At 62.8% G+C, this 24449-nt stretch overlaps 2 protein-coding genes across 17 annotated transcripts in view; one reads left to right on the top strand and one right to left on the bottom strand.

Moving 5' to 3' along the window:
* BAIAP2 (BAR/IMD domain containing adaptor protein 2) overlaps positions 1-9154 on the top strand; it is a 71450-nt gene extending 62296 nt beyond the window's left edge. For 2 of the 6 annotated variants that reach the window (XM_067715169.1, XM_067715165.1), the window contains exon 14: positions 7466-9154. In XM_067715169.1, coding sequence (XP_067571270.1) covers positions 7466-7535 — 70 coding nt within the window. In that variant the 3' untranslated portion in view covers positions 7536-9154. Of the gene's footprint in view, positions 1-40; positions 1574-1974; positions 2023-7465 lie in introns of those variants that run through there. The other 4 variants (XM_067715170.1, XM_067715166.1, XM_067715168.1 and 1 more) reach the window with 3 other exon arrangements.
* The window catches only part of AATK (apoptosis associated tyrosine kinase), a 42699-nt gene continuing 23750 nt past the window's right edge, over positions 5501-24449 (bottom strand). For 2 of the 11 annotated variants that reach the window (XM_067715158.1, XM_067715156.1), the window contains exons 3-14: positions 22474-22621; positions 20003-20082; positions 19342-19460; positions 19116-19203; positions 18044-18177; positions 16677-16761; positions 16479-16600; positions 14902-15051; positions 11828-14483; positions 11585-11732; positions 11211-11387; positions 5501-10107 (exon numbers count right to left, since the gene is read on the bottom strand). In XM_067715158.1, coding sequence (XP_067571259.1) covers positions 10067-10107; positions 11211-11387; positions 11585-11732; positions 11828-14483; positions 14902-15051; positions 16479-16600; positions 16677-16761; positions 18044-18177; positions 19116-19203; positions 19342-19460; positions 20003-20082; positions 22474-22621 — 3948 coding nt within the window. In that variant the 3' untranslated portion in view covers positions 5501-10066. Of the gene's footprint in view, positions 11388-11584; positions 11733-11827; positions 14484-14901; positions 15052-16478; positions 16601-16676; positions 16762-18043; positions 18178-19115; positions 19204-19341; positions 19461-19564; positions 19683-20002; positions 21180-21959; positions 22012-22473; positions 23938-24000; positions 24325-24449 lie in introns of those variants that run through there. The other 9 variants (XM_067715154.1, XM_067715161.1, XM_067715162.1 and 6 more) reach the window with 8 other exon arrangements.

Below are 24449 nucleotides of genomic sequence, written 5' to 3'. Positions count from 1 at the left end.
GGTGTGCGGCCCGGCAGCTGTCCTGTGCTTTGTTTCACAGCGGCAGTGGCACGCTGGTGTCCACAGTGTGAGGACGCTGACCCCGGGCAGCTGCTGCTCAGAAGAGCTTCCGCCGTCTCCCCACCCGCCCCCCACCCCGGTCTGTCTGGTCTCCATCGGTTTCCTCCTCGGCTCTCGTTGGTTTCTTCCTGGGTTGTTTCTCTTTCCCACTTGCCCCCTCACCCCCGCCTTTTGGTTCGTGACCCCAGACTCTGTGATCCCCCAGGGTCCATGGTGCTGCCCCATCTCCGCTCCCTGTGTTTACACGCCCCCACCCGTGTGTTGGGACCTGCCGCTGGGCAGTGCGGGCGGGGTGTCCTCGCCGCTACTCCCCATCCGCCGTATTCATGACACGCTGTCCCTCTTTGAAGGCTCACCGTGAGCCAGGTCTAAAAAGTTTGAAGAAAAAGAAAAATCTTTAAAAAACAAAAAAACAAAAAGATAAAAAACAGGAAAAGGACTTTTTTTTCCTGAAAAACAAAAACAGATATGCATGGACTCCGGTGTACGTACTGTTATCTCTGCATCTGACCCCCCAGCACACGCTGGCACCTGTGTCAGGAGAGGGAGGGTGCTGGGGGCTCCACAAGGCTTGTGGCCCCGGGGGCATCCTTCCAGGCCGCATCCAGAGAAGGGCTCGGGCTGAGCCGGGGGGCCTCCTGAGGAAGCTGGCCGCTCCTGTGAGGGAGGCCGCAGCCCCCAGCCCTGCCTGCCCGCCAGGCCGGGCTCCTGACCGCTTCCTTGTCCCGGACGCCATTGGACGATGTACAGACCAGAGCACGGCGCCAGCCTCGGGGCGCCGTGACCGCACAGTGCACTGGCGGGGAGGGGGACCGGCCGCACTCGGACATTCCAAAGACTTCCAGAGACCACCCCCAACCCCACGTGTTCTGGAAATCATTTCTTTAACCAGCCTGTGAAGGAGTGAGGGCGGCTCTGGGCGCTACACCCCTGCACCTGCCGTCGGGGAGCAGGCAGTCCCTGCCCAGTCCTCCCTAAACGCTCTCGTCTCTCTGTGTGTCTTGGTGACTTCAGAAACAGACATGCTGGACTGAGTGGCTGGCTACTGGTATTGCCTCTTCACGCCTTGAATCTGGGAAGTGAGCGAGGGCGCAGCCGCTCCGTCCTTCCCGCCACGGGAGCCCCCGTGAAGCTGTGGACGCTCCTTTTTTTGATGTGATTTAGCAAAACCCTCCCACCCCCTCCCGTGGACTAGAACATGGCTGGTAGCATTTGTGAGAGAAGCAGCTCAAGACGCAGACAGACCCTGTTTTATAATTAAGGAAAAAACAAAGCCAGAACATGGACCTTTGTAAAAAGAGCCTTCTATGTTGGTGTTCTAATTTTGCTAAAAGATCTCAAATCCAGGGGATTCCATGCTCAATGGATGAATGTAGACACAAAACCGCAAAACTTGTATGAAGATGTAAAGTGCTGAAAATATTTTTCCTGTTTCCTTTCGTCTTTTTTTTTTTTTTTAATCTGAATTGTGCCCTGTACTGCAGTTGTTTGAATAAAAGTTTTATTTATTGCATCGAGTTGGGTGTGGCGCCTCCTTCCAGCCCCTCTGCGTGTGTCCGGGCCACGTGCAAAGCCTGGCCTCCTCGCCGACAGAGTGACCAAGGTGCAGAGCGTGCCAGGCCACACTGCTCTCCCTGGGGGCGCCTGGGGAGGCCCGCACCCTGGGGGAGAGCCACGTGGGCCTGATCCAGGGACGCCCTGCTTGAGCTGCTCCTTGGAGCTGCCTCCCTGCAGACCCCTCCCGCGGGCTGGAGAGCCAGCTCTGCCCTGTGGCTGGTGGTACATGCTCCCGGCAGCATATGCTAGCTGCCAGGCGTCCCCCCATCCTCCATCCGGCTTATGTCCCCTCGGAGTCCTCAGACCTCACTCCCACCTGCTCCACATGCATCAACTGAGCCCTGTGTTTCCTTGCAGTGCCGATGTGGAAGTGGCCAGATTTTGAGCGGCCCCTGACTAGAGTTAGTAAGTTGCCCTGGTTTTCTTATGCTGGGGTCCAAGGGTCTGCTGAGCCTGCGTCTGCTCTCGGCTCTGGGTCTTTGCCTCCCTGGACCTCTCCTTGGGCTCTCGGATTTCCTCCCTCTGGAAGCTTGCGGGTCTGTCCTGGCCCTCTGTCTGGGTTCCCTGTTGCTTCTGCTGGGTGCTTTGGCCATAATCGGGGTGAAGCCTGGTGATCAGCTGCGAGGCTGGCTTTGGGCTCCTTCGGCTGAGTGCCCCTCAGACCGGTCCCTGAGCGTGGGTCTGAGCCCGGCCTGGCTGGCTCCTGGGTTGGTGAGTATCGCAGCCCCTCGAGGGCTGGGGAGACCAGGATGGGTGTGGGGATAGCGCCATGGCCTGTGCCCAGGTGAGAACCACAGGCACGCGGGAGCAGCAGCATGCATCTTCCCCGCAGGGGATGAGCAAATGCAGTGGCCCCGTTCTGCGCAGGCTCAGCTGCTGTCTGCCCCGACATGGCTCCAGGGGGCTACTCCAGGCTTCCAGAGCAGGCCCCAGGGGCCTCCTCCAGCTCCCAACTGGTGATGGTCCCTTCCCCTGTGCCCTTGGAAAGCAAGCGCCAACAGCTGGGGTGGGGCGTGCAGGGGGAGCCCACTGCTCTGGGCTCCTGTGCCTGGGTCTGGGCAGCACTGCTGCCCCTCTGCCCCACCCCAGCCCTGTCACTGAGAAGTCTGCTGCGCGAAGCTGGCACGTGGGCCCTTTACAAAGATGGTCATCACTTCACCTCCTTGGGTGTCATGGAGATGCCATCCTCCCTCCCTGTGGGCAGCAGGTCCTGGACTCTCCCTCTCCCTCCTTCACTGCCTTTCTTGGGTTTTTTTTTGGTGTGTGTGTTTGTTTGTTTAGGCCACACTGCGTGGCTTGTGGGATCTTAGTTCCCTGACCAGGGATCAAACCCGGGCCCCCAGCAGTGGAAGCGCAGAGCCCTAACCACTGGACTGCCAGGGTTTTTTATCTATATATATGTTTGTTTGTTTTTTCCTGCCTTTCTCTTGATGAGTTGCAGTGTGAGTTCTGGAAAACTCTAGAGACAAGTGCTCCTGAAATTGGGGGATGGGAGAAATGACTTTGACCCTGGCTCAGCAGTGGGTGACCTGGGCCACTCTCCTCCCCTGCATCTATCCCTCTTCTTCCGAGATGCTTTGAGACACCTGCATCTCCCGCCCCCACCTCTGCTGCCCTCGTGGTCCCTCTGAGCTGGTGGAGCCCAGCTGATCTCACCCACTGGAGGTACTGGAAGGGGGTGAAGGCTCAGGGAGGCTCGTATGGCCTCTGCCTAGAACCCCACCCCTGGATGGAGGGCAGAGCCCCAGGGGCACGGCGGGCGGGGGTGCACTCATCTCTGGGAGCTCACAGCACGGCGGCCGCAGGGTCTGCCTGTCCTGATGATCCTACCAGGTGCGGGGGTGTCACAAGCCACCTCTGGTTGGTTGAGGGACGTTGCTCAACTTTGCCAGAGCTCACAGCCCTGGGAGGAGGGCCGGGGAGGAGAACGACTCAAGTCCAGAAGGGCCGACGTTCTGAAGTTGCGCCACGTTTTAAGAGGAAAACGTGGAGGAAGTTGAAATCTATGCTGTGACTGCTCTTCGCTCCTTCTCTGCCCCGGAGTCACCACAGGACACAAGCCACGCTTTGTGCTGACCGGGCTGTTCTCAGAACCACCCCCTTTCTTATTCAAGAAGTGGATTCAGAAGATAACCGAAGGTGATTCCACCAAATCCTCAGTGACGAATGTTTCATGAGCCTGGACCCGAATGCTGCTTGGCTGCAGGGGTCCCACCTCGTCAGGCTGTGGGGGTCTGCAGAGGACTGGGTGGTGGGGACAGCCATTCCTGGCGGGGGACCTGGCTCATGCCTCCCTTCACCATGCCCGGGACTTCAGGCCTGCCCCCCGGAGGATACAAATCCATTCCGTATAAAAGCTACCGGCTGTCCCTGTGTCCCTGCTCAGGAGGGGGACAGAGCCCAGCCACCAGTCGGGCACCTGAGTGCCTGGTGGCCCTGCCTGGGGAGGGGCCCTGGCATCCTGACAGCACTGGCTCTCGCATACTCCAGCGTCTCCCATTTGGGTCAAGAAGAGCTTGTTCTGTGTCTGGGTGGTCGTCTGTTGATTGGCCCCGGCGTCCACCCCGGGGCAGTGACGGACGTCTGCAGGACAGCAGGATCAGCAGTGCCTCAGGTCCAAATCTTGTCATGTTTTGTCATCCCAGTGTTGACCCAAGTCCCTCACCTGGGGTCACTCAGGTGCCCTCCCCGGGGGTAGCTCTTAAGCCTGTTCTTTCACAGAACATCCCAGAAGGTGGTGAGCACCCAAGGGGGCCTCACACTTCCTCTGATGCTGAAGGGTGGGAGTGTCCCACCCAGGGGTCTCTGGCTGGGGCTGCAGGAGGGAGTCGCTCCAGAGGTCTGGAGTGATTACAGCTGCCACCTCCTTCCTCAGAACCTGCAGTGTGGACAGCACATGCTTCTTCCATGGTCACACTGTTTTGGGGGACGGTGTGGGTCAGAGGCCAGACACCCTCTTCAGGGAGGTCTTCCTGGTTCAGGTGGTAGTGTGGGTTTGCCACTGACCCTTTTTTTTTAATTGAAGTATAGTTGATTTACAATGTTGTGTTAATTTCTGCCATATAGCAAAGTGATTCAGTTATACCCATATATATTCTTTTTTATATTCTTTTCCATTATGGTTTATCACAGGATACACTGAATGTAATTTCCTGTGCTATACGGTAGGACCTTGTTTACCCATTCTATATATAATAGTTTTCATTTGCTAATCCCAAACTCCCAATCCACCCCTCCCCACCCCTCTTCCTCCTTGGCAACCACAAGTCTGTTTTCTATGTCTGTGAGTCTGTTTTGTAGATAAGTTCATTTGTATAATTTTTTTAGATTTTATATATGTGATATCATGTGCTATTAGTCATTCTTCACTTAGTATGAGAATCTCTAGGTCTATTCATGTTGCTGCAAATGGCATTATTTCATGCTTTTTTATGGCTAATATTCCATTGTGTATATACCACATCTTTATTCATTTATCTGTCAGTGGACATTTAGGTTGTTTCCATGTCTTGGCTAGTGTGAATAGTGCTGCTGTGAACATAGGGGTGCATGGATCTTTTTGAATTAGTTTCATCTGGATCACATGGCAACTCTAGTTTTGGGGGGAACCTCCAGACTCTTTTCCATAGTGCCTGCACCAATCTCCCACCAACAGTGTAGGGAGGTTCCCTTTTCTCCACACCCTCTCCAGCATTTGTAATTTGTAGACTTCTTAATGATGGCCATTCTGACCAGTGTGAGGTGGTACCTCATTGTAGTCTTGATTTGCATTTCTCTAATAATTAGCAATGTTGAGCATCTTTTCATATGCATGTTGGCCATCTGTATGTCTTCTTTGGACAAATGTCTAGTTAGGTCTTCTGCCCATTTTTCGATTGGGTTGTTTGGTTTTTTGTTGTTGAGAGGTATGAGCTGTTTTGTATATTTTGGAAATTAAGTCCTTGTCAGTTGCTTCATTTGCAAATATTTCCTCCCAATCTGTAGGCCGTCTTTTTGTTTGTTTACGGTTTCCTTTGCTGTGCAAAAGCTTGTAAGTTTGATTAGGTCCCATTTGTTTATTTTTGCTTTTGTTTTTATTGCCTTGGGAGACTGACCTAAGAAAACACTGGTACGATTTACGTCAGAGAATGTTTTGCCTATGTTTTCTTCTAGGAGTTTTATGGTGTCATGTCTTATATTTAAGTCTATAAGCCATTTTGAGTTTATTTTTGTATATGGTTTGAGGGTGTGTTGTAACTTCGTTGATTTACACGTGGCTGGTCACTGACCCTTTCTGATGAGAATGTAGGTGCGTCAGGACACACCCGGCTGGAACTCCCTTTTGCCCCTGGCTCTGGTCAGCACAGGTGCCATCCTCCCTTCTCTGGGTCCCTTCCCCTGCTGGGTCCCCGACTCTGGATGAACAAACCTGCCCCGTTTCCAGCCCCACAAGACCCCCCGCCATGACCCTGGCTGCAGACTGCCAAGGGCATGGAGCCCTCCTCTAGGACAAGAGTCCAGTCAAGGCGGCCGCCCCCGTGGCTGCCCTGCATCCTCCGTCCCAGGGCAGATGACGCTGGTCACAGCAGAACCTCGGTTTCAGAACCTCCAGGCTGCCCCTGCCTGGGGCCAGTGGGGCTGAAGCACATCTGCTCAGACCCAAGCCTGGGAGGCCAGAGAGGACCTGAATGAGGGAGACTGAGGCCCCGCCGGCTGGAAGGGCCTTTCATCAGGTGCAGATGTTCCGAGGCAGGGGTGGAACGGCTGCGGGTGCTGCCAACTGTCAGGCAGCATCTTGGAGATGCAGATCAGTCTCCTCTCACTAGTTCATCCTTTGGACTCAGTTGTTCAAAGTGCCTCAGTGTTTTAGAAAATGCCAGGTCCTCAGGCAAACACAGGGTTGCCCACCCCACGTTCTATCTTCCGGGGCACCTGGACAGAGCGCCCACCCAGCTCCTGTGGACGCCCAGCCATGTCAGAGGCCACTCCCGCCCCAGGTAACGGCTCCCGTTCAGGCCGAGCCCTCCGTGTCCCACGTGCCATCCGTGCTGTCACCCTTGGGACTGCCTGACGTCCCCTGGCCTGCTCTCCTGTGCCGTCTCCACCTGGGCAGGTCCTCGGAGCCCGCCGAGGAGGAGAGGCCTCTGTGAGCACGAGGCCAGGTGCCAGCCCCACCCTGCACTCATCTCGTTCCATCTCAGCCCCTTGTCTGGTGCATCTGTCTGTCAGCCGCAGCCTCGGCACGCAGGGGCAGGCACGGCTCCTCTCTGAGGAGGCGGTCAGCCCCTCCGCAGGGGCTGCGGGCGTCCACTCCTACCAGCCCCGTTGTCGCTGGGGTGCCTGCGCCTCGTGTCTGTCATGTCGGCATGGGACGGGCCACTCTCTGGGCCCCCAGGATGCATGGGCTGGGCTTGTGCGCTCTGCTGAGCTGTGGCTCTATGTGTCAACAGCTGTGTCCTTGCAGATGGGCTCAGCTGCTGCTCCCGGGCAGGTGGCGGGGGCGCTTGGCCTTAGGGGGCGGTGCACCGAGCTCGGGTGCGGCTCATGTGGGGCTGCCTCAGGTTGCAGAGAAAGGACCAGGGCTGATGTGGTGGGGCCCCCCCATGCCCACCCACCCTGCCTGTGGGAGGGTTGACGGTTTGAGGTGGGGCACCTGGGGGGGGGGTGAGCAGAGGGTGGCGCGCTGGGGCTTAGCTGGCCTTGCGGACAGCGCCCCTTTCTGGCTCTCCCCCGTGGCCTCTGCCACCCCCGGGCCCTGAGCTCAGAGGCTGGGCCATCGGGGTCCAGGTGGGTGCCGTCTGTAGCCACAGGGCGGCACTCAGCACCCCTCCCGAAAACCACTCAAACCACTCTTCTCTCCTCTTCTCAGGAATCCCTTCGCCAGCGTCCAGCTGAAGCCGACGGTGACCAATGACAGGTCTGCCCCACTCCTCAGCTGACGGCCACATCTGCACCCACTGCCTGTGGGGCTCCTCCTCCCACACCCTGACCTGTAACCTGTTTTGTTACAATCTGCTTGCTCCCCATTTAGAGAATTGTCTCCTTCCAAGCCCTTCTGCCCCCACCTCAATCTGGCCTGGGCTGGACCCCGGCTGTTCCTACAGGGTCAGGAGGTGGCATGGCCGTGGCCAAGGAGAGTGAGGGGAGCAGGGACCTGCTGCCTGGGCTGGGCGGCCAACCTTTTGAATCAGGCCCATCTGTCGTGTGGGCCAGGGAGCCCCCAAGGTGCAGGGAGGGCCGTCGCATCAGCTTGTAGCTGTAAGGGGAGCCCCTGTCTGGTCAGTAATGAGGCCGCCCACCTGTAGTACGTGCCTGCGGCAGCAATGCAGGGCCAAGGGGAGGGAGGGGAGGGGAGGGGAGAGCGAGGGCCGGCCTCCCTTCCTTGGATTTAGTATGAGCACAACTTCCTGGCAGACCCCTGATTGGGGCTTTGCTGGGTCTCCCCCCTGCCACTGGCAGTTTTGTGGGCCTCTCTGTCCCAGTTTCTCCCTGCCCACACCCTAACTAACTCCCATCCAGAACTGGCTGCAGGGCCCCCAGCTCTCCTCCCTGTCCCCAGGGTGGTCGGTGCTGTGGCCTGGTTCCCCAGGCTGTGTGCCATTGAGGGGGCCTACCCCAGGATTCCTGGGTGGGCCCCCTCAATGCTCTGGCTGTTTCCATATTTCAGCTGAAATATAAGATTTTAGAAGCTATCGGATCCATGCTGTTTGACATTTAAGGCTGAAATACAGCCGTGCTAATAACCACGTTGGTGACAGCAGTCCTTACCTCAGGAGACGTTCAGTTCCGGGCAGCGTTCGCTTGCTCCTCCCAGACCCTCCCAGGAGGGGCTCTGCGCACAGCCCAGAACACGAAGCACAGGGGGTGGGGCCCCAGAGGCTCTCACCTTGCAGAAGCTGGAGGCAGGCCAGGTGAGGCGAGGCAGGGTCACAGGGCAGATGTTTGCGGTGGAGGGGCACAGAAGCCCCACCTCCTCACAACCCACCTTGCTCCCAGCTCACCGCCCCCTCACCCGGCCTCCCCGTGCTGAGGGACAGGGGCCACCCCTGGAGAGGCAGGAGGAAGAGCTTCCTGGAGAGGTTCCCTCTCACCCTTACCTAGGTAGGGCCAGCTTCCAGGCAGGAAGTGAGGGCTGCAGGCGTCAGTCCGCTGGCCCTGTTCTGGGAAGACACCCCAACCTGGGCACCCTAGGGGCCCAAGGTCACTGTGTCCCTCCACCAAGGTGTGCCAAGGACAGCTAGAGGAAGGGGTGGTCTCCCTCCTGCATTCCCCCAGTGGTCAGAAGGGACTATAGGGACCCCACCCCAGCACAGCCCATGCCCCCTCCTGCCCAAGGCTTTATCTGCAGACTCCAAAAGAAAACACGCTTAGCATGAAGGCTTTTTTCCTTAGTTTTGATTTCTCTTAAAAAACAGACAAGAAAGGAACAAGACGATCATTGTACCAGCATCATAAGCCTCAAATAAACAAAAAACAAATTCAAAACAAGTCCCCACCCACACCCCCACCCCAAAAGCAACAATAAATTTTATGTCTCTTTGGCAACAATAACTTAAAAGCATCCCTCTTCCATCTGTTCTGACAACAGCGTTACAAAAATACCCCCTGTGCTGCCCTGCCCCACCCTCCCTCCCAGCTCCACCCCTTCCCACTGTCTCCATCCCTGCAGTAGGAACCCCCTGACACTGACCGTGGGGGGCAGCCGCCACTTTCCTTTGGCAGCTGGGCCGGGCTGGGCTCTACCTTGCAGAGGGGAGCCACAGACACCTCTAGACAGGGGCTGAAGCAGCAGGACTGCGACCTGAAAGCCCCCCATCTTTCGGGCTGCCCACCTCAGTCCCCTTGCAGGGCTCCAGTGGGACCCAGGCAGGAGCTGGCCCATACCCTGTGGGAAGGGAGAGCTTACGGTCTAACTGATTCAGTGAAGGGGAAACAGCCACAGACTTGGAGCGGGGACACACGAGCCCGGTGTCCTCTTCTTGCACTGAGCAAACCCTGAACCGGCAGAAGGGGCAAAGGGGGCAGGGAGAGGCCGTCCTAGCAGGCCTGTACCTGCCCTCTCACCTGGGGTGAGGACACAGCAGCCTGTAATACACCACAGGAACCTGCAGGCAGGGCGTGCGAGGGCCCCTGGCCTCAGAGGCCAAGCAGTCTTGACAGCAGGGGGCCGGGGGGGAGGGGGCAGCTTCAGGGTGAGGGGCGGCTGTAGGGCATCCCTAGGGCCTAGCAGCAAACCCAAGTGTCTGTCCAGGACAAATCCTGCCCCCAGGGCAGCACAGGGCTGGTGTGCACAGATGCTCTTATGTCCAGCGCCTGCCCTGCTCCTCCAGGGTGCTGCATGGGGCACCGAAGCGCTTGGAAGCTGCTGCTGACCACTGCCAAGATGAAAGTCCCCACCACTCTTGGTCACCATCCTCGCTGCTGCCGGGGAGAGAACCGGCAGGGGATCCAAGCAGGGGCTGCCTGGGGCTCAGGCCTCTTTACAGCTGCCCCCAGCACCTGCTGTAGGACCTGGCAAACATGTTTAGGGAGACACTGGGGCCACAGGGACTCCTGAGAGCACCCTCCCCTCCAAGGACAGCCAGAGTCCCCTCGCCCAGGGCTTTCACCTGGCCTCAATCCCTGGCTTACGGGCCACTGAGCAGCTGGGGCTGCAGCAGGCCTGCCTGCCTATCTAGGTAGGAGCCAGACCATTATCCTTCCCGCCACATCACCAGGGATCGGGCCCAACAAAGCTCAACGTCAGCCCTCTGAGTCCTCTTTTTACAGGTGGGAAAACTGAGACCCGAGCAGGACTGGGCTGGCCAGGGTCACACACTCGCCTCCTGGTGACCTGCTTGCTTGTTCAGATATCCATTAAGGGCACACTGTGTGACACAAACAGACCAGCACATCCTTCCCTAGAGGCTGCAGCCACATGCCAAGGGCCGCAAGGGAGGGGCTGGGTCTGCCAGGGGGACAAGATAAGTAGGGGCATCTTAGTGGAGGTGAGCTTTCAGGGAAGCCTAGTAGAATGGGGTGGTGGCAACTGGGCAGGTATGAGCCCACCTGGTCTGAGGCTGACAGGAGTAGAGCTTGGAGGGAAGAGTGAGCTAAGGCCCCTGAGTAGGGCCCCACGTGGGCACCTGAGCCACCACCACCATCTCTGGACAAGCCATTAGATCTGAGATGGGGGGCTGGTGGATGAGGCAGACCAGCAGGGGCTGGGAAGGTTCTGGCAGGAGAGGCTGCTGCAGGTCAGAGAGCAGGGTGGGGGGCACTCAGTGTCCAGCCTGGTGCCTTCGGAGGAGGGAGAAAAGAGCAGGGCGGTGCGGGGGGTGGGGCTGGGGCAGGGAGTGGACATCCAACCTACATCCCGAGAGTGCTGAGCCAGCTTTGTCTGGGGCACTGCATCTCCTCAGGGCGGTGAGGAAACGTGCCAAGGTGGCCACAACAAAGAGGCCTGGCGTGACCTGACCTCTCTGAGCCTCAGTTCCCCCGTCTGAAAACTGAGCTTGTCCAGAAAACACGAAATAACGAGCGTAGGGCCTCGCGCCCAGCAGGTGCCCTTCCCAGCCGCCCTCACCACTGTCCTGACTCAGTATCCCCTCCCGCCAGCCCCACCGCAGCCTCACCTCCCACGGACCCGGAGTCCGAGTCGGTGACGTGTGTGATGGAGAAGCGGGACGCAGGCGCTGGTGAGACAGTGAAGCGAGAGAAGGGGCTGGGCTTGGCGGGCGCAGCGGGGACGCACGGGGCAGGCTCCTGGGCCGGCGTCGGCGGGAGGCCATCGTCCCACTCGAACCCTCCGCCTGCGAGATGCCCGCCGCCGTCAGTTGTGGACCGGATGGGGGAGACACCGCCCGGAGCAAAAAGTCACGTCCAGGCCCCGCCCACCAGCTAAGTCACAGGCCCACCCCCACCCCGCCATGTTGCCCCGCCTCCATGAGGGCCCCACCCACCCCCGTTGCCCCACCCTCGCCGCCGCGTCACCCCGCCTCCAGCTCACCCTCTTCGGCCGCGGGGCCGTCGGGGGAGCGGTCAGCCCGCCGAGGCCGGCCGGGGGTGCTGGGGGAGCCCGGGCTGCCCACCGGGAACGTGGGGGACGACTCCTTGGCGCCAGGGAAGGGCTCCCCGAGCTCCCGGGTGGGGCTTTCCTGGAGGATCAGAACAGCACGAGTCTCCCATGGCTTCCCGTCCCGCCGCAGACCCCCACTCCGCCACGCAGAGCCCACCCAGGGCGGCTGCCCACCTGGTCGAAGAGGTAGACGGTGACGTCGTCGAAGAAGGACACGGCTTTCTTCTTGCGCTCCAGGTCCTCGCAGAAGGCCTCAGACAGGAGGCTGGGCATCTTAAGCAGGCTGCGCAGGTTGCGCGCACTCTGGCTCTCCGCCACCACCACTGGCACAGGCGGCGCCTCCTCCTCGCTCTCCTCGCTCGGCTCCTGGATGCTGTAGCAGCGGAGCTCCTCGTCCGACTCGTCACTGTCTTCGCTGTCGTCCTCTTCCTCCTCCGGCCGCCCCTCTGGAGCCGCGGGGACTGCCGGCAGGGCCAGGCAGAGTGGGGTTCTGGGGGCACCTGGACCCCCTGTCCGTTCCTGCAGGCCCGACCCTGACAGCAGTCCCAGGGTCTCCTGGAGCTCGGGGCGGTGGCCTTCTGAGCTGGGCCGGACCGGAGTCAGCAGGAAAATCTTAGAGTGCCCGGGGCTGGGCATGGGTGGCACCTGGGCTGGGTCTTGGGGCCAGGGAGGCTCCAGCCTGGGGCCCCTGGGGCAGGCGCTTGGCTCTGGGGAAGAGTCCTCAAGCAGTGGCAGTGGCGGCACCTCCCTGGGGCCAGAGCCCTGTGCCTCCCCAAGCATCCCCAACTCAGGGGAGGGCAGTGCAGACGGCAGCCTGGGGCTCTTCAGGCTCTCCAGATCGGGCTCTGGCCCGGGGACTGGGACACCTCCTTGCTTCTCCTTGGGGCCCAAGGGGGGCTCTGGCTCCGTGTCCAGGTCTGAGAAGTAGGCAGAGTCGCGGTAAGGATTCTTCTCGCTGAGGCCACCCATTGAGGCGGAGAGACGAGTCTCTGGCCCGGGGCTCTCACCCTCTGAGGCCAGCTCCTCCAAGGCCTCAGGCTCACAGGGCTCATGGGCCTCCTTGAGTACAAACTCAGGGGACTCATAGTTCTCTGTGTCATAGCCGCTGTCCAGGGCTCGGGGCTGCCCGCCAGGGGGGCCAACAGCTAATGGGCTGAAGACCTCAGAGCCGCCATCACTGGCTGAGGATGGGATGTCCAGGGAGTCCAAGGAGTCGGGGGTCCCCACCTGCTTCTGTAGGGAGCGGAAGGCTGGTGTCACATCTGGTTTCTCAGCCTGCGGGCCGTCGCTGGACAAGTCAGTGAAGACACCAGAAGTGGCCTCAGTCGTGTCTTCGTCTTCACTGCCTGGTGCCTCCAGCTCAGGGGAGCTGCTGCCACTGTCGCTGTCCAGGGCCTGGACTGGCTCAGTGGCAGGCTGTGGGCTGCCAGTGGGCGTGGGTGAAGCAGGCAGGGTGGGCGGGGTGCTGGCCTCCTCGGCAGGAAGCAGGGCTCCCTCTTGGGATGGGGATGGGATGGAGGGAAGGGGCAGCTGGAGTCCAGCAGAGCCCTCGGCCTCCTCTGCAAGCCTGGGCTCTGCCTGGGGGCTGTCACCACCACTTCTGGCTGCCTCTGTCCACGGGGATGTGACCAGGCACGGGGCAGGTGTCAGGCCCTCAGCAGGATACAGATGGGGGAGGCCAAGGCAGCGGCCCATCTCCTTACCAGAGGAGGCCCCCTTTGGCCCAAGGAGAGGCTCTCTGAGGTCCTCTGGGATCAGAGGATGGCCCAGCTCAGGGACGGTCTGTAGGGCCTGCTTCACACCAGGGCAGCAGTCCGTGTAACCTGAGAGGCCCGGGACCCAGAATTCTGGTGCTCGGTTGCTGCTGTTGTTGTTTGCAGATACATTGGAGCTCCAGTGTCTGTGCTGGGCAGTCCTGGGCATCCCAGCCTCTCCCAGCTCTTCCCCACCTGGGGATGGTTGGGCCCTGGAGCTCGCGGAGGGGGATGTGCCCAGCGGGTCCTCAAAGAAGGGCGGGCAGAATGCCCCCATGCCCCAGTCAATATCCTCTGCTCTGGGCTCCGCCAGCATCGGGGTCTCCGGGGGGGGTGAGCGTGAGGTGCAAGGCAGGTCACGGGCATGGCTCCTGCATAGGTGGTAGTCGCAGTGGCCCCAGGGGCCATCAGTGGGCGGCGCGTGGCCCAGCAGTGGCTCCATGACCAGCGAGGCGGCCGTGCTGCCGTCAGAGTCGTCATCATGGTCACTGCCGTCGGGGCGCAGGGTGGCAGCGAGGGTGCTGGGGGCACAGCCGGCACAGTCGGGGTCGTGGCCTGCGGCAGGCGCGGGGTCTTCCAGGCGGATGAAGTACTCGCTGCCCACCGAGGGGCTGTGAGCACTGAGCACCGGCACCACGCCTGGGGGAGCACCGTCAGGGACGCAGAGCTCCTGCAGACGCGCGTCTCGGCCCGGGCTCAGTGCGCCCTCAGGTGGCGGGAAGGCATCGGAGCCGCGGCCGGCTTCCCACTTGTACTCGAAGTTGAGGCCACGGCTCGTCTCAGTCACCGTCAGCACGTCATCACCATCCGTGTGGAAGCTGTCGCCAGCAAACTGCTCCAGCAGTGGGAAGGATGAGGTGGCCGCAAGCTCGCCCATGCCCCCCAGTGCCATGCCTGCCGCCCCCAGCCCGGGGCCCACGCTGCCCCCCACAGGCCGCAGTGAGCGCCAGCGCCGCTCAAACTCCTCCTCTGCCTCGGTGGCACCCTTGGCACACAGGTAGGACAGCAGCAGGTGCACCTCCTCGGCCGTCGGCCGCTGCTCAGGCTGAAGCCAGCAGAACTGCATCACCTCATACCTGCGGGAAGGGATGCCCTAGGGCTCAGTCCCTGCCCCCCCACGGGTGGTAGTGCCTGGCCAGGACCCCAACCCCCAGGGAGTGAGCCAGTCCGCCCTCAGCATGAGGGTCTGAGTTCCGCCCCTTCTCACACTCAGAATCCCGAGGGCAGTTACAGGCATCTCCTGAAGTGGGCGCGGTGGTGTGGGAGACAGCAGTGGACTAGGGCACTGTTCCCTCAGCTCATCCCTGCCAGGGCTGCAGGCAAGTTTGTGTTTTGGATAAAGCGGCCATTCCAGTGTAGGCACAGGGTGGGGCCCAGAGGTCACTGCTGGCCGGGGGGAGCCACTTACGCTCTGGGGACTCGAAGCACCCCCCTTTGTGTTGTCCTTCCTGCTGGGGACACCCCCAGCCCCTCCTGGCCTCACAGGGTCCTCACCAGCGGTCAGAGAGGGTCAGCTGCAGCTGGGGCTTGGGCAGCTTGAGCTGCTGCTCCCGGACCGCATAGGCCAGCACCTGCCGGTCGGAGTGGTGCGGATAGGGCTGCGCTCCCAGCTCGAAGAGCTCCCAGATGGTCACGCCCAGGGACCTGTGGGGGTGACAGCCATCAGAGGGCAGGCACGGCTGGCCAACGCACGGCTCCAAAGGGTCTCGAAGACTTGGGTGCCAAGGGCAGCTCCTGTCATCACACCAGCAGCCAGAAGACGGCGCCTTCCTTCAGTAAATGGGCAGCGTGTGCCCCCTGGCCGGGTCCGAGCCCACGCCCAGGTGCTTGGACAAATAAACGCCAGACTGGCCTCCCACAAACCCAGTCCATTTGTTCACTCGTTCACTCCCGTGCCGGGCTGAAGCGCAGACACTGCCAGGTGCAGGAGATGCCCTGGAGAAGCTCCCAGTCCTGCCAGGCACCTGTGGAGGCCAGAGGGAGGGAGTGTGCTAGGGTGTGAGGCAGAGAGAGGGGTGAGTCTAGGGACACCCCAGCCAGCAGGCCAGGCAGCCAGTGCATGCGGGGCTGTGAGAAGGCAGCTGGGATCTTTCCAGTGGGCGGCAGCTTCACCCAGCTCCCGGGAACCCCAGGCTGTCCCACGAAACTGGGGGCATGAGGGACAGCAGATTTGGCGACAGAGACGTCACAGTGGCCCTGGCCAAAGCCGTCTAGGGGAGGGACCCCAGTCAGTGTGGGCTGGTGGGCAGGCAGGGGAAGGTCAGCCAGAGGGAGAGGCGAGTGGGGGAATGGAGTGTCCGTGACGGGTACAGTTAATGGCTCAGGGGAGACCCCTGGAGAGCTCAGGAAGGGGGACTGGGCCCTGGATCCAGGCCCTGAGGGTTTATCAGGAGCAGAGGGGGGCCAGGCAGGCCTGGGAGGCTGGGAGGAAGCAGGAGGGGGAAGCAGAGGCTAGTCAAGGCCGGGGACAGGGGACCACCACAGCCAAGCCTCTAGAGGCTGTAGTCCTGGGTCCCAGCACCCGCTCTGTGCCCAGCCCCAAGCCTCCAGGCTGCAGTCACAGGAGACCCCAGCCCCACTGTCCCCTCTCAATGGGAACAGGTGCTACCACGAGGCCCCACGTCTCATCAACTTGCCCGAGTGCTCTGACCCTGATGTCTTCGGGCATCGGCCCAGCGGGCCCTGGGAGGGGCAGGGCTTCCTCCACAGACCCCACCGCTCTGCCAGCCCAAGTGCTGTGGGCCGTGGCACCGGGCAGCGACAGGGGGCCCCAGAACCCCCACGACCTCACCTGGGGGTGTATGTGGCCACCTCCCACAGAGCGACAGGGCTGCACAAACACACACGTCCTCACACCTGTGGCCTTGCTTGGCGCGGCCAGCCTGCATCCCCTCCAACACCAGGGAGCCGGCAGGCGGGTGGGACTCAGCCCCCCAGCGCCCCGCATCCTCACTGGACACTCACGCGGCACCGGACAGGGCAGCCATGAGGGCTGACAGCCGCAGGTGAGCATCAAGTCGTCGGCTCTCAGGGGTCCAAGTCCTCATGGCGACTGCCGGGCCCACACTCACCACACGTTGCTGGCCTTGGTCTGGTCCACCACCAGCAGGTTGCAGTGCACCTCGTCCACCAGCTCAGGCGCGATCCAGCGCAGTGGCACCCACAGCTGGTCAGCCGTCACAAAGTAGTCCTCCTGTCGGCACACGGGACAGTGGTACCCCGCGGGCAAGTGTGGCCGGCCCTGCCCCGGCCCGAGCCGGCCCACTCACCCTGTATTTGCCGTGAGACAGGCCATAGTCGCCGATCTTCACCGTCAGGTCGGCTGTGAGCAGGCAGTTCCTCAGAGCCAGGTCACTGAGGGTGGGAGGATGGGAGGGTGGGGTCAGCTGGCAGTGCCGGGCTGGGGCATCCAGGGCACTGAGGGGACTGGGCCGCTTGTCGCCGAGGGCATCCTGGGCTCGGTTCGGTCGGTGGGTGGGTGGAAAGGGGCATCTCAGAGGCTGCCCGCCCTGCCCCTCACCCAGCACTGGACACTTTGAGGGTCTGAGTGGATGGGGCCACACACGTTAGAAGGCAGACAAGGAAAACGAGGCCCAGGGCCAGCTAGAAGGTGCCCAAGGGCTCTCCTTGGACGAGGTCTGCCTCACTGGAACCCATCCCCTGACCCCAGTCCACTCCCCTGCTTCTCCTGGGACACCAGTCTGCTGAGCAGTCCCTCGGGGGCGAGCCAGCCCAGGGACACCGCAGTCTCCTCCCGCCCGCCACACTGCCACCCTCAGCTCCCTGAAGGCAGGCATCAGTGAGGCGACTGAGTGCCCCAGGGTCCTGCCCCTGCCCTGTGCACACACGGCCCCTGGCAGGGTGGGGGTGTGGAGTGCCCGCCCAGCAGTGCCGCTCACCCCCGCCTTTGCCTCCCACCCACGGCCGGCCTTGGCTGCCGGCTCCTCCCCTGCCTGCCTTGTGGCCCCATGGGTGTCTGGGGCCCAGGGCACTGGGGCAAACGCGGGGTCAGCACACATCGGCCAAAATGCTGCTGTGCCGGGGCCACAGATGGGCGCCTGGGGCTGGGTGGGCTCGGCGGGCCGGTCGGGAGGCTGGCAGCGGCCCTCTTCAACAAAATCACTGATGCTGGAGTTGCCTTGTCATCACTCAGCACCAGGATATTGTTGGGGAGGACGGCCCGAGTGCTGTCCGGGGCCGGCGGGGCCACGCAGCGCCACTTCTTCCGGCATGTCCCCCTACGCTGTGCCCTGGCCCGTCTGTCCGAATTCAGGGGCCAGGGCGGGAAGCAGGACAGAGCCACCCCTCCCTCCGGGCCTGAGAGAGACAGAGGAGAGTAGGGGCCGCCATAGGGCCACCAGGCGGCGCTGACCACCCTGGGGACAGAGGATGGGCTTCAGGCCCTACCGCATGCCCAGCCAGGCCAGCTGGACAGTGGACGTCGCCTGGCTTAACCCTCCTGCAGAAGCAGATGTTCAACTCCCATCTGCCCGGTTATTATTTGACAAGATCCCTTTGTACAGTGGTCCCTAGAGGCTGAACAAAGACTAACCCGGTTAATTGAGGATCCACCTCACGCGGCCCCCGGAGCAGGTGCGGAGGCCCTGCAGAGCTCGTGGGCCACCTGCGCCCTCACCTGTGCACGTAGTTGTTGCGATGCAGGTGCAGGACGCCACAGGCCACCTCACAGGCCATGCGCTGCAGGGTCAGAGGGTCGGGCGCCATGGACTCTGCCACCCGACAGCTCCGCAGGTAGCCCTTGAGGTCCCCCTGCCGAGAAGGGCAGCACTGTCACCTGCTGGTGGGGAGTGGGTGCCCGTGCAAGCCCACCACCCGGCCCCGCCCTCCTCAGCAGGGCCCACGGGGGGACCAGGCATCCTGCTGCTGCCACAGGGCTGCCGCTGCCCAGAGAAGCCCGTGTCCGCCCCCCAGGGGCCAGCTCTCAGTAGGATGACCCCGCAGGCAGCGGACACTTTCCCCACGCTGACAGCCCCAGCCCCAGGCAGCCTTGCGGGCCAGCAGGGTCACATCCCGCATACAGACCCCTGGGGCCCAGATGCTCGCCACCTCTCAGCTGGTGGGTGGCAGACAGGCGACACGAGCAGTGACGCTGAGCCTGGGCGGAACCCAGAGCCGGTGGCCAGAGTGTCCTCTGGCAACTCCTTGACCCGCTGATGACCTGCTGACGCCGCTCAGCTCCAGGGAGGGCCCAGGCATCCTGGGGAAGCCCTGGGAGGCTACGCCAGGAGTCCAGAAACTAGATGGTGGGGGGGCCCACGTCTGTGGAGGCCGCCTCCCTGTCGGCAAGCGGCTCAGCCGTGTGTGTGTGTGTGGCGGGGGGCCTGAGAGCAAAGTACAGGCGAGGCCGTGGACTCGACGCAAGGGCCGTGAGCCCCCCGAGCGGGCCGGGGTGCCTCTCAGGAAAACCTCCGTGACTGGGAGCAGCACAGGCAGATGGGGGAGCCCCCCTCCCCTAGGGTACAGTGGAATCCCAGCCCGGACGGCCGCTGTCTCTGAGCGGGGGCCACCTCCTTCCTCCCCCAGGCCGCCTCTGGGAGGTAGTGGTGCAGAGCCACCTGGACCCCACTTTGGGGGGCATGTGAGGCCCAGAGGGTGGGGGTGAGGGGTCCCCGGCTCAGCAGGAAGGCCAGGCCCACCCTCCGGTAGCGTAGGGCAGGGGCTGGAGGGCCAGGGAGCGGGCGACTCACCATCGGGCAGAACTCCATCACCAGCAGGTAGGGCGTCACCTCGGCGCACTGGGCCAGGCACTGGAGCAGGTTGCCGTGCTGCAAGGCCCTGCGGGAGCCAACAGGCTGCCCCGACTCGCACTCGGGCAGCGCAGGGCTTGCCTTTGTCCACAGGGCCCACAGCCCCACCTCCCGGCCAGTGGCCCACCCCCTCCTCCGGCTAAGCCCCTCCCCAGGTGCCACCCACCTGTAGGGCTGCGCCTCCTCCAGGAACTGCATCTGCTCCTGCACGCTGGCGCTCACCTTCAGCTCCTTCACCACCACCTGGGTGCTACTGATGCCCGAGTTCACCTCCCCGAGGAATACCTGCGGGGCAGGCGTCACCAGGTGGGCGGACTCCACCGTCCCCAAGCTCTGCCCCCAGCCTTGCTCTTCCAGCCAAAGCAGTCTGTTTCTGTGCCTCAACGTACTCATCTGCAAAATGGGTTCTGGACCGCTCCTGGGAGAGCGAGCCCTCGTGGCTGTAATACTCCGTCTTTTGTGTCTGCCTCCCCTAAGGTCCCCGGCTGTTCTCAGAGCTCTGGGGGTCTGCAGTGAGGAAGATGGACTCCTTGTCCCACCCAGGCTGGTGGTCAGGGAGAAGCCAGGAGCCAGACGCTGCTCCCCATCCCTGCCCACTCAGAGGCATCTCCCAGCATGACACCAGGATCTGCAGAGAAGAGGCTGCCGGACCCTGAGGTCCCCAGGGAGGGGCCCAGTAGACTGCGCCTTGAGAGGGGACCCCAGGGCTGGGGAAGTTTCTGGGAGAAGCAGGTCGCCAACCCACCCTCTCCACCTGCCAGGCAAAAGAGCGGACCACGCTGCCAGTCCCTCCCCCATCCCCACCAACCCCTGGGACGGCAACTCACCTTCCCAAACCAGCCGTGGCCAATCTCCTCCAGGTACAGGAGGCTGTGCCGGCCCAGATCTGTGGACTTGAGCAGGTGCACTGTAACAGGGCAGGGGGCTCAGAGAGGCCAGCTCAGCCTCCATCATTGCCCCATCTTCTCTCGCCTGGCCCCTAGAGGGGCTGCCTGCATGGCCTGTTCTGGGGAGCCACCCAGAGCCCCCTGCTCCCTCCTGATGGGGGCGGCCATCAGGAGCAGGGCACCTGCTGCCCAGGGGAGCTGTGGATCTGCAAGCCGCATCCATGCATCTTTCTGAGTGGGTCTGGGAAGGCTGTGCCCCAAGCTACAGGGACAAGCCAGGCTGGAAACATCAGGGCCTGGAGCCGGGACCAGCGCACAGGCAACGCTGGGCAGGCAGTGTGGCTGGGGCGGAGGCCATGGGGAGGAGGGCAGTGGAGTGGCCCGTCCCCTCACCCCTGCCGCAGGCTGGCATTCCAGCGCCAGGCACGCCAAAGGCTCCTTTGTTGGGGGCTGCTTGGCACAGCCCTGTACGGAACACACTGGGCCCATTCTCCTGCAGGCTGGGCTGGGTGAGGTCAGCAGGCAGGAAGGGTCAGTGAGGGCCCCAGAGGAAGGGCCAGAGCTGCTGAGCCCACCCACACCCCGCCTGTGCCCCAAGGGATTCCCCGAATTCTGCTCCCACGCCAACTGCCCGGAGGGCCCAGGGGACAGGCTGAGCCTGGCAGCCAGTAGACTCCAAGGTGAGGGGCTGCTCCCAGGGACTGGAGACCCTATGGAATGTTGACCTTGATGCTGAGCAGAATTGGGGGTAAGGGGTCCCACTGGGGCCCTGAGTCCCGGGGCTCCTCCCCCTGAGGTCCAGCCTGGGGTCTCCCCAAGCAGGCTCAGCAGTCTTGACAGTGGGGCAGTGATGGAGGTGGAGCGTGCTGACTGCCAGCCAATGGGAAAGGTCTCCTGGCAGCTGCAGGAGGCGTGGCAGGCCGGGTCCCGGGGTTCTGGGGTCCGCACCCAAGGGGCAGCACCTACAGAGCCAGGCTGGGGAGCCTGAAGGCTGGGCCATCTTCCCCCACGGTTTCAAGGGGTAGTACTTGCTGCCCAGGTTTTTAATCCTTGACCTCCAGGTGGGCTGCCCTCCCAGCATCACCCAAATCTCTCCCCTCCCCAGAAGCAGGGCACCCTATAAAGGACAGAACAGGGCTAAAAACTAGAAAAAAGCATGCAATCACTGTCCCCTCCTGGATCCCTGTCCCCCCGCATCCCCAGGGACAGTCCCTTAAGCGGTGGAAGACACTGGGTCTCAAAGATTCCTTGGGGTCCCAGGCACACACTGCCAGGGGCAGGTGACAGGCCCAGGCCAGGGGTACAGTGTCCCCTGAGGGGACCCCTTGCTCCGCAACAGCTCCTAGCGTCCAGCACTGTCAGCACAGGCTCAGAAACTCCCATGGTCACCCAGGAAGGTTGGGGGGCTTCCTATAGCAGAGACCCCACCTTCAAGATTTTATGGGGTGGACCTTTGAGTCACTCAACAGAGTGGGACCTGAAATTCCTGCCTAACTGGTGAGGGCTCCTCTAGGAGACACCTGCGGGGGGGGGGAGTGACAGCCATGGTGCAGGGGGTGCTGGGCCCAGGCCAGCACCTTGGAGGCCCCCAGCCCATGGCGAGGGCTGGGCTTCGGGGTGGGCAACACCGTGGTCAGGACCGGCAGAGCCCAGAACACACGCAGGCGGGGCAGGCCTACCCATCACAGGCCCTGGTGCCAACAGAGCCCCCCCTGGGCCTGACACCCTACTCAGTGAGCCTGGAGGAGCTGGGGGTAGGCGCAGGCCTGACCTAGGAGCTGCCAGGGAGGGGGCCTGGGGCCAGGGACCCCACCCACCAGCCTCCAGACACAACTGGGGGGTTCTTGCAGTGCTGAATCAGGCAGATGTGGGTTCAAAGCCCAGGTTGGCCACTGACCTTTAACCTCTGGAGTGTGGGCCCTGCATCTGCCATGTGGGTTGCCAGCCTGCTGGGGGGACCACGGGATGGGGCGAGTGGGAGACATGGCAAGGAAGCCACAGGAAGAGGCCCCACCTGCACCTGCACGCGCTGGGGGGACCCAGGCCCCTCCTTCTCCCACCCCAGGGTCCTGAGCAAAAGGCTCCACCCACAGAAGGAACCCCAAAGAGCCCCTCCCCCCCAGTGGGTGGGCCCTGCTCCTGGGCACCACGGAACCCATGTACGGGGTCCAGCATCCCAGGGACTGCAGAGAAGTCCCTCCTCCCAGCACATAGGTGCCCACCCCAGGACCAGAGGGAGCAACCCCCACCCCCTTTGCACAGTAGCCCCAGCTGGCCCAAGCCTGCTCACAGCGCCCCAGGTCCCAGCAAAAGGGGACACACACCAGCTCCTTGCCTCCCCTCCCCGGGAGCACTGACCCCAGAGCCACACCCTACGCCCACCACCTGGGCCCACCTGGGGGCTCACTCACCTGAACGCCCGGGCTGCTTGGCCATAGGCAGGGAGACCTCGGTGAGTGGCAGGACATACACGTCGGGCCCGTTCTGAGCCGCTGCTGCCGGGGAGCCCTGTGCCGAGAAGTCGGCCGGGTACTCTTCCCCCTCGGCATTCTCAAACTCCTGGGCCAAATGGGTGACACACGCGGTGAGCTCCAGGGCTCCCCAGAAGGGGGAGGGGCAGGGGACAGGGGGCAGGGCAGGGAGAGAACAAGGGGTGCAGGCCAGCTCTGAAAGGCCCCTTTCTTCCCAGAGCCCCGCTCCCCCCAGCAGCCCTGCCAGCTGCCCCCTCCACCCACCTCCTCGCTCCTCAGGGCAGAGAACAGACCCCACTCCTCGGCTGCCCCCTCCGCAGGGGCACCAGCTGCCCCAGGAGGGCGGGGTTTGGTTTGTGTTGGGTGGGGAGTGGGGATTCACCTCCTACGGGCAGAGCCTCAAGGGTGGTGGCCGTGAGCCCCAGGGCAGCCATGCCTCGCCCAGCCTCAGCCCACCCACATCCACGCCTACCAGGCTCAGGGCAGGGTAGGCAGCACTGGTGGGGGGGGGGCGGCTGGAGGCCAGCTGCCCCTGCCCATCCAGAGTCAGCCCTCCACGCCGCTCAGCCACCCCACCTCCCAGCAGCCTTTGCCCTGGGCGGGGGTACCCCATGGTCAGTGGCTTCAGGGTCGTGGCTGGGGAATCCAGGACAGGGGCTCCATCATCCCACCCACCCTGACCCAGCAGATAAGAAACTAAGCGCCCCTGCTCCTCCCAGACAAGGAGCGTTCCTGAGAGCCCACCCCCCGGCTTCACCCCCAAGCAGGTGGTAGCTGGCAGCACCACCTACTGCGGCCATCTGCCTGCAGGGCCCCTGGACTTCGACCCAGGAGGGCGGGCGTCTGTCCGCTCCCCGGGCTCCTTAAGAGCCTGGCCCTGGGCACCGGGCTGGGCCCCACCTGGCCCGGCTATTTTCAACTTCAGCTGCCCCTTCGTCTGTCTGAGGAAGCCCCCTCACATTCCTGAGCCATGGCCAAGTCTCCCAGGAGCCCTGGGCCACAAGCAGAACCACAGTACTAGCGCCACAGGCCTGCCTGCCTGACCAGGACAGACCGCTGCCAGGTGGGGAAACAGGCCGAGGGACTTCCAAGCAGCTGCAGCGGGGCCGCCCCTGTGGCCAGGCGGCTGGACTAGGAGCCGCAAGGCCTAGGTTCCCTGCCCGGCCCTGTGACCCGAGGACCCTCCTTTCTCTGGGCCTCGATTTCCTCGGCTGCAACAGGGAGGCTGAGAGCCCTCTTGGTGTCCTTGCGGGCCGGTCCCGGCCTGTACCTAGAGATGACAGAGCCACTGGGGACAAGGCCTGCAGGGACTCCCCCTCTCCAGGGCCTGGGAGACCACCCTTGGGCCCCGGGGCTGTCAGAACCAACCCCCTCGCCCTGTAATCCCAGCTGCGGCTCCGCAGAGGCACAGACGCCCGCCCGCCCACCCACCCACCTCGGGGTCTGGCCCTGGCCCCAGCCTGTTACCTGACGGTGCCACCTGGAGGCCCACCGGATGGAGCCAGCAGAGCGGGTAATCAGATAGGACAGTGTGAGCATCACTGCCCAGCCCCTTCTCCCAGCACAGCTCCAGGTGGGAGAGCCCAGCACTGGCCCCCCAGAGCCCAGGCGGGAGCCTGCTATGCAGGCAGGCCCTCCCACTGAGGCGCACTGGTGCTGGAATGTTCCGGGCACCATGTTCCCAGGAGGTGAGGAGGGCACGGGTAGGAGGGGGCCGCACTGGCCCTTGTTTGGGGCCTTGTTCTCACAGCATCCTGAGAAGGGGCTGACATACAATAGCCTCAAGGCCCAGCCCTGGCCCCCCCTTCCCCTCCCTCCTTCCCCCTCCCCTCCACCCTCCCTTCCCCTTCCCATCCCCCCTCCTTCCCCCTCCCCTCCACCCTCCCTTCCCCTTCCCCCTTCCCATCCCCCTTCCC

This window comes from Pseudorca crassidens, chromosome 19 (genome assembly GCF_039906515.1).
Source record: "Pseudorca crassidens isolate mPseCra1 chromosome 19, mPseCra1.hap1, whole genome shotgun sequence".
Lineage (NCBI taxonomy): Eukaryota > Metazoa > Chordata > Mammalia > Artiodactyla > Delphinidae > Pseudorca > Pseudorca crassidens.
Note: the sequence above shows the minus strand (reverse complement) of the source record. Positions and strands in the feature narration are given on the sequence as shown.